Source organism: Gasterosteus aculeatus, chromosome Y (genome assembly GCF_964276395.1).
Source record: "Gasterosteus aculeatus chromosome Y, fGasAcu3.hap1.1, whole genome shotgun sequence".
NCBI classification, from domain to species: Eukaryota; Metazoa; Chordata; class Actinopteri; order Perciformes; family Gasterosteidae; genus Gasterosteus; species Gasterosteus aculeatus.
This window is the reverse complement of record NC_135709.1, coordinates 4,122,507-4,131,517: the sequence shown is the minus strand read 5'-3', so window position 1 is coordinate 4,131,517 and position 9,011 is coordinate 4,122,507. Positions and strand designations below refer to the sequence as shown.

Below are 9,011 nucleotides of genomic sequence, written 5' to 3'. Positions count from 1 at the left end.
CCTTCTACGGACAAGGAGGAAAGCCTGGATCATGCAGGGACGGAGAACAGTTAAGAAGGTGCTGAACAACTGTGTCACCTGCAGAAAGAAACGAGCAAAGACGTGCCAGCAAGTAATGAGCGTACCAGTAGAGCAAGCCCGTTCGAAAATGCGACCCTCGACCTTTTTGGCCCCTTCGAGGTGAAAGACGCGGTTAAAAGAAGGACCAGCAAGAAGGTCTGGGGCATTGTTTTCTGTTGTATGGCCTCGAGAGCCGTCCATGCGGACCTCACCGATGACCAGTCGGCAGAAAGTTTCCTCCAAGCATACTCCCGCTTTGTTGCTCTGAGGGGGCATCCAGGAAAACTATGGTCCGACAGAGGCACCAACTTTATTGGGGCCAAGTCGGCTCTGCATGAGCTGCATAAACATCTGGCTTGCTTGCAGGCTGCGTCTATAGAAGATGTAGCTGCTAAGAACGGGACTGAATGGAAGTGGGATTTTCACCATGCAGATGCACCCCACAGGAATGGAGCTGCGGAGGCAGCTGTGAAGCTTTTAAAGAAGGCGCTGATAAGCCTAGGAGGAACTACAGGGTCACTCACATTGGGGGAGCTCCAAACTCTGTTCTATCAGGCAGCCAACCTGACAAACGAACGCCCAATTGATGCCAGAGCTCAAGAACAGGAGGACTCTGTTGAGTACTTAACACCCAACTCCCTCAAACTGGGTCGAGCATCGCTTGGAGGAGACACCAGCGGGCTTGACCTAGACACTCATCCCTGGCGTCGTCTGAGGGCTATTCAAATCGGAGTTGACCGGTTCTGGGCAAAGTGGAGGGAACTAGCAGGCCCAAATCTGTTCATTCGACACAAGTGGCACCGGACGGAGAGGAACGTCAAAGTCGGCGACCTCGTCTGGATTGCTGACCCAAATGCTTTGAGAGGACAGATTCGCCTGGGCCGGATTCTGACAGTTTATCCTGACAGTAAAGGGATTGTTAGGGACGCTGACATTGCAACGTGCGCTGGATTTCCTGTATCCCTGGCGGGTGGCCAAAAGAAGAGGAGTTCTTCGCTGCCCATGACGGTTATCAGGAGAGACGTGAGAAGACTGGTGGTCCTTCTTCCAGTGGAGGACAAAACTCATCCACCCAAACCGCCATGACATCGGCATCGTCCCAAACCCCTCTCATTCACCGGCCAAGCCCCTGTCACCCTGTTACCATCTTAGCCCTGTTGGCTGCGTGGTGCAAGCCTAGCGCTGCCACCAGGCCAATTACATTGCACACACAGGAAGAAGAGCACTCACATTCCATACCTCGCATACCCGGGCAGGACACTGCATACCTGCCAAAGGGATGTAATTGACTTGGACAGTGGACTAAACTGGTCCCCCGTCAGTCGTGCCTTCATCGGACGCTTACACATAGACATTGTGCACATTTAAGGGTTCTAAAAAATAAATAAAAAAAAGAGGTCTTTTAAGTGAGTTAGTAAGTTCCCTGGATCATAAGATCAAGAACTTAAGTGGGAGGTGTTGTGTTTTCTGTGGAGTTTTTAATTCATGACGTTTTGTTATTTCGGATTTACATGTGTGATCAAATGTTTACCTGCCAGAGCTATACATATAAATGCCAGTAACAAATGGAGAAACTTTGAGGTAGCAGCGCAATAGTGTAGTGCCCCTTTAAGAGAGGAGTGTGCTGTGAGGACACGTGACCAGTGTTTACTGAGTGAAAAAAGGAAGCGCGATTCACTTAGTTGGTAACGACTTCCAACCCGGTGTGCAGCCACTTGGTAAGCTCTCTTAATTTCCAATGTTGTCTTGTCTCCTTTATAATGTACGCTTCATGTTGTCTGATGTCACCTTAATATGTTGCTGCTGTTTACTTTCTTTGGCTTATATGTTTAAAGTATGAAACACGGACTGTGACGTAGGTACTTCCTGGTTTGCCGTGGGGCATTTTGGGAGTTGTCGTTTCCTGCTAAGGAAAGACTGCATGCATTGTGAATGTGGTGCATAATGTTTGAATGTGTACATGCAAATAACGAAACTGACGATGATGGATTATAGTATATTAATAATGTTTATTTGTATTTTTGAATAATGTTATTAAGATAAAGAACTGGGGAGCTGTGTTGGTTGTGGTGTGCACATGGAAATTGAAGCGTTGCATTTCTTATTATTCCAGGTTTTTTACCTGGTTCCCCTTTTTAAGAAATAAACGAACAAATTAGGAATCTTGAGTAAAGTCCTATGTATGCCGGGTTGCCCTTTCCATGGGGAGAAAACGGAACATATACAGTCTATAAATTGCTATACGTTTATCCCCAACCGGTTAGAGGCCTATACTAGGTTTCCATTCATTCCTTCTATGACTGATCAGTTAAATAACGTCGCCCATTCACTTAACGTTAACGCTACACAACCGAGCTTTGTCGGTAACACACACAGAGACGTCCAAACAAACACTATATACAATGTGGTTTTTATCACAACGGCCATTCAAGCTAAGAGAAAACATTTTTTTTCTCTAAAATTCAGTTTACCTCAAAACATCGTATCTTGTCCACTCACACCTAAATGTTCTATGATAAACTATACAGCATTTCGGTTTTAAAACAAATGGTTGCCGGTTACCTTTTTGATGGCGCTGTGTGAGTGAAGAAAATCGATCGCTGGGCTTTGTTCAGATCAGCTGTTCCTCCGTCCGTCCATTGCTCTCCATCACGTCGGGATCACCAAATAGTTGTGTTCAAAAATGAAGAAACGCCGGACGGACAGAGGTCATCGCTGATCAAAAGGTTAAATCAAATGTATTTAATAAAAGAGATGGCGTTGTGTTAAAAAGAACATCTCAGCTGAGGAGCCGCTGGTCTCAGCAACCAACAGGCCCCAGGTCAGTCCTTTGACCATCCCTAGTGCCCGTCTGTAGCCTCCACCAGCGAACTCGAGAACAATGGTTCCTACAGGTATTTATAACAATGCTTAAAGGTGGGAAAGTTAGTTTCCACACCTCTGGGAGTGGTCTTCTGGTGAGTTCAATTTAACTCGGATTTCGAATGATCCTTAGTCAATATCAGTGGTTGTGCAAGTATTACATGCATGCATTCCAGTTACATCAAATTATTATTACATCAAATACAATCATAACTGCATTGGTATTATTCTATTACAGTTGCAGATTTACAGTGGTTTTACAATATTGTCATTACTTTATTGATTACTGTACACAGTTTCAGAATCATGGTTGTATTCTGGTGTACACTATATGCATTTTATTCATTTATGAACCGGATCGTCAATTTGTTTCTAATATCCTACAATACCAAATGTAAAGCCATGGGTTTAAAGTGTAATGTAAGTTGCTTTGGATAAAAGCGTCAGCTAAATGACCTGTAATGTAATGTAATATGCGCCTATGTCATTTTAAACTTCTTGTCTTTGAGGCTCTATATGAGACTTTTAAAACGAATTTCAGCTGTTTTTCACTTTCTCTGCGCAGTCGAATAAATGGGCCGTGGTGCGCATGCACATAATCTTTTTTACCTTGTCACCTTTCGGCGAAATTTGCCGTTTTGAAATCAAAATCTGCCATCCACGTCGTTCGTGAAGATCCAAAGAGTTTTGTTTTTTGGGGGGGGTCATCTGGCCGGGCAGCGTTTCTGAGATCGGAGTGAGACACCGAGAAAAGTTGATGTCGTGAGTGATCTTCGCAAATAAAACATCTTTGTGTCGAGTCTTGGCCAATCAGCGTTGTCTACAGCGTCTACGTTTCCCTCCAACTTTTCATTCCTTCGCTTGCAGGTCTGGCCTCTACACAGTCGGTCACGTGACTGCTCCCAGCGGAATACCGTTGCTCTACGTATTCGCTCATGCCTGCATGAACCCACATAGAAAAGAAATGGCATAGTACCCTTTGTATACAATTATAAATAATATGTCTTACTGTTGACTGAGTTTCACTTTTCTGAAAGCTTTGTCTGTGACCCTTTTAGTATTTTGCATAAAAACAGTTGTTGTGGAAGCAGGAGCTGATTAAACTAATATAAATCCTGTTTTTGAAAAAAAAGAAAAGGAAATAGCAGAACCATTGTGAAAATGGACGAGTCCTTTGATCTACTTAAGTGCAACGAGGACCTACCTTCCTCACCCGGGTGCCACATGGATTATGGTAAAACCCCTCACGTTTGATATATAAGTAAATTAGCTATTCCTCGCACTAATGATCATATTATTTTTGACTTCTCCCTAGGTGGAGGAGGACCAGAGGTTTCCAGGGTTTTTTCAGGTCCGAGCAGGGGTGTCCCACCAGGAGCTGAGCTGCTCCCCAAGCACCAACTGGCTCACCGAGCTGGCCAACATTGCCACCAGCCCTCAGAGCTCCCTGCTGAAGAGCGCCCCACATAGGAGGTTTGCACCAAGACCAACTAACGTGAAAAGAAACAAAGACGAGATGAGTTCATATAAGGAAATAGACTCAAAGAGGAGTTGACAGCCCCGATGGCACTCTAGCATGTATTCCAGGTTGCAGGGTGGGCAAGTTTGGTGTGATAAAATATCTTCTGAAATCATCATTATTTTTACAGTTATTAAAAAGAATGGCTAATTGTATGTACCTCATAAATATCACTCATATGTTGCTCAACAACTTGATGTTTCCCCAATTAACATTAATATGAACCATGATATACATTCTTGACTATTTCTTTTTTCAGATCCTCTCTGGTCCACATCTTTGGCAACAGTAATAGTTTACATTCTTACGCCCGTCCCCCATTAGCCAGCAGTGCTCCCATCCCGTCCAGAGGCCATTTCAGGGAGCGCAGGCGTGTCCGGGTAACTTTTTCATTTACAGCCCAAACCTTTTAAAACCAAATAACCATGCATTCCTTTAGACTCAATGACTATTTCCTGGTAAATTCTGTGTAGTGGAGTTATTTGTTTTAGGGATTTCATTGTGAAGTGTTAGTTTATTGCTTGCAACAGGCCAGCAGTGAATCCGAGTCTGGAGTTTTCTCTATGTCCTCATCTTTTTCTGATGATGAAGATATGGTCTGGTCTCACTCTTGGCCCTCCGCAGCGTGGCATTACTTCCTTAAAGGCATGTAAATACACATTCATGTACATATAGTATGTGTGCACCAGGCATTTCCACCTACTCACACACACATAGAGCTGAAAACTCATCTTTTTGAAGAATATCCTGAAGAAAACATGGTCTTGAAAATGAGGTCTCATAGCTTAGAGGCAGAATATAAAGTCACTAAACAACTTTTGTGAAATATTAGAAATAGAGCGGTTTTAAATTGGTCCACTTCTGATAATTTCACTTGACCGATGGGTGCTGATGCTACTCTTTTGTTTTAAATTATCTTTCTTTCATAACCAGGTTGAGCCTAAGTTACAAATATTTGGAAATACCTTCTGACCTCTGGAGTCCAAAGGCAGTATTGCATCCAAGTGCATTCCTCTTAAGTATCAACACCCATCTATGGAATGCCGTTTTAGTCAAAATTAAATAATACATAAATGAATAAATACATTAAATATGCATTTGAAATACATCATGAAATAAATAAATGAGGCAATAAATACATAAATATTAAATACATTTAATTATTTCATGGTACTTTTATTTCATAATGTCACTTTTCATTTCATGGAACTTTTATTTCATAATGCCACTTTTCATTTCCAGAGACTTTTATTTCATAATGCCGTTTTACATTTCACGTTCTTATATGCAAATCAGGGGGCGTGGCTACATCTCACATTCAGAACAGACAACAGAGCCGTGTGCAAAAGAAGGCTGGCTAAGGGACGTGAGTGCCCAGTGAGCACAAGACGTAATTTCAACGTTGAAATATGATTGAAATCGGATTTAAATGAGGTCTGAACGTCTAAGACCTCATTTCAACGCATTTTCAACCGGCTAAAAATGGGATGAAACATCAACGTGCCAGAAAACGTCAATTTGTTGATGAATGTGTCATGTTGTAACATAAGGTTGAAAGAGAGATATTAACATTGACATTTACATAATAATGAACTGGTCGGCGACGTGATTTCAACCTATTTAATATTTTACTTAAAACGCCATGAATATGAAACTACGGACTGCGTGCTGTTAATAAGATGCGTTTAAGACATAATAATGCGGGCAGGTTCAAACATTACTTGTAAACACGTAAGTCCGCTGACGTCTGTAACGCGCATGCGCGAGTTCTTAGACGCCTGCAGAGCTCCGAGCGGACGCAGCACGAGGCGAAGTTACGACAGCAGCGCGACATGAACGGGCTGATAGAACCACGACTACCGGCTCCACTGCTCTGTAAGTACGGGAGTGTTTGGATGAAGCACACCTGGAACTATAACCGGGTGTTTTACTTGTGCTGCCGACTCGATACAGGAAAGACGGCCCTTTTTGTTAAGCTAGTTAGCGTTAGCGCAGGTAGTTTGCTAGTTAGCATGCTAGCTTGGAGCATGCTAGCGTGCAGCATGATGACCTGGACCAAAAGTAAACATCCCAGAATATTTGTTGTGTGTTTGGTGTTACTAATGCGTTAGATTGTTGCTGTACCCATAAATATTATTGCATTTCACATTGAAAATACGTTTTTAAAGCAATGGGGGCTAAATACAGATTGCAAGGGTGAAGGGCTGAATTCAACAAGTTGTGCTCTGTAAACAAGAGGGACAACACATTGTAAGTTACTGCTGCTTAAAGCATGATACTGTGTAATATACCTGGAAATGTTACTCCAGAAATACCATAAGTTGCAGATGAATTGTTATCTTGTTTATAATGTAATAAGTAAACAATCTATAAATGAGGGTTATAACACACCTGCTGCTGTTATTATTATTAGTTTATTACTGTCATCATAAACCCAAATGACCAACTTTGCCTTTGTGCTTTCCCTCCTCACAGGTTTCTGCGGGTGGTGGTTGCATCTGATGGAGGTTACGTCTGATGATGGTTGTCCCTGCACTGGTCCTGCCTTACCCCTGGCTTAGTAATCCACAACATTTGAATCATTTCTGTTGTAGGAATTGGATGTACTGTACATCTTTTAAGTTGTTCATACTCTACACACCTTCTTCCCTGCTGTTTTCCCCTTAGGTTTCTCCCGTTTTTTTACATTTTGGGAACAGTGTGTTTGCTTGTTTACAGATTGCAAAGCTGAACAAAATAAAATGATTTGAATTGAATAAACATGTTGACCAGAGGAATCTGCAATTGAGGGCTGTTCTCTGCACTCTGACTCCCTTTACACAAAGAATCCTCAAGTGAGGATGAGGGAGACGCAGCTGATTTCAGGTATACTATCCCAACTCAAGTGACTCACCGGCACATCTTGTTACAGAATCTAAAAATGAAGTTCCAATGGTTCAGAAAATTGGTCTACTAACACAAAATTGTTGTTGTAGAACACAGAAATGTTGTTTCTGCACTTTTAATTTCATGGTTTATTTCCCTGAAATATATATTTTTATTTCTGTATTGTTTTGTTGTTGTTGTAGCAAAAGTGTTATATGTATAGTGCCATAGTTATAATAAATGCAAATTAATAAAATAATGTCTTTGTTAAGGGCTGTTAACATGACAACTGTGACTAAGTATGTAACTTGTAAGTTTCCAGCAGGCAATTTATCCGTTGAAACAATGTTTAAAAGACGTCTATGGCTCGACGTTGAAAACACGTTGCAAATTGGTTTAAAAGTGAAAGTTGTTTAAACGTCTATTCGTAGATGTTGAAAAGACGTTCACGTATAGACCCGTTTTCAACGTGATTTATAATATCGGTGGTAAACTTACAAATGTGGACGTAGTTTCTTTTTAACCTCTAAAATAATGATATAGCACACAAGAGAAGACGAAATATTACCGTATGAAAAAATCACGTTGAAATGTGGTCTAAACGTAGACGTCTTTTCAACGTCTACGAATAGACGTTAAAACAACTTTCACTTTTAAACCATTTTGCAACAACGTTCAACGTCGAGCATAGACGTCTTTTAAACGTCTTTTCAACCAAAAAATGCTCACTGGGTGTTGACATAATGGAAGACATCGGTGGGCTCCGAGGTAGCATGCTAGCATTAGCAAATCAAATCGACCAACATGGGTTTTCTGCAGATACGATTTTGACACATATTGAGGGTTTTTGGGAAATACTATGGCGGATAAGTGCTCTTCAAGATGTAAACATAGACAACGAAGTTTTAAATAGTTTAAGACTGATTGAGCACCGCGTGCGTGTGGAAGAGGTCCAAGTTGATGAAGTCAACATTAGCGCTGGTACTACAAGCACAGGTGCTGGACGCCCGCCTCTGATTATTCCTGGCGACAAGCTGGCTAACTTTGTGTTGTCCGGTCTATCAACCCGAGAAATCGCGGATCTGTTGGGTGTGTCATCCAGCACGATTCAGAGGAGATTGGCCGAAGAAGGCCTACTCTTTAGCTCAACTTACTTATTGAGCTAAAGAGTAGGCTACGGTGGGCAAAAACATATAATACTGGCGCTTTTTGGCCCCCTTTACGGGCTGTGGATCCTGGACTATATACTTTCCCATATATTCTAAAACCTTTAAACATCCCTAAATATTTGCACAAACTGCACAGATCCATGCCATACAGCAGTGGTTCCCAACCGTTTTTCCTTGGCGCCCCCCCTACTTTTGTATAAAAAAAGCTGCTCCTCAGCAGGGCAGCACCCCATAACAGCCGGACTCATGGAATTTCCCCTTGCGGGATTAATAAAGTATAAATTATTTATTATTATTATAAATACTGGCTACTACCACAGCCCGTAAAGGAGGCCAAAAAGCGCCAGTATTATAAATGTCTTTGACACTTTCAGAAGGTACACTGCTGTAGCTGAGGAAATCTTTCTCTCTGTAATGAAGCGACTTAAACTTACTATGTATTATTTTATGTTAGAATTTTCTCAAAAGGCAATGTCGCTTGTTGTAATGATCCAACTCTGCAGTCTCCTCAGCGTTACTAAATATAGAGCATTTTA

At 41.8% G+C, this 9,011-nt stretch overlaps 1 protein-coding gene across 2 annotated transcripts; it reads left to right on the top strand.

Moving 5' to 3' along the window:
* Positions 1-240: 240 nt before the first annotated feature.
* Positions 241-5,592, top strand: LOC120812833 (HMG box-containing protein 1-like). Of its 2 annotated transcripts, XM_040169044.2 has the most exons (5): positions 1,691-1,778; positions 4,056-4,156; positions 4,238-4,395; positions 4,701-4,821; positions 4,972-5,592. In XM_040169044.2, exons 2-5 carry the CDS (start codon positions 4,154-4,156, stop codon positions 5,092-5,094), a joined length of 405 nt encoding a protein of 134 aa, XP_040024978.2. In that variant the 5' UTR covers positions 1,691-1,778; positions 4,056-4,153; the 3' UTR covers positions 5,095-5,592. The 2 variants fall into 2 exon arrangements, 1 of the variants encoding a protein (XP_040024978.2); XR_013454687.1 differs by having other exon boundaries at positions 241-1,778; positions 4,701-5,592.
* Positions 5,593-9,011: the final 3,419 nt, after the last annotated feature.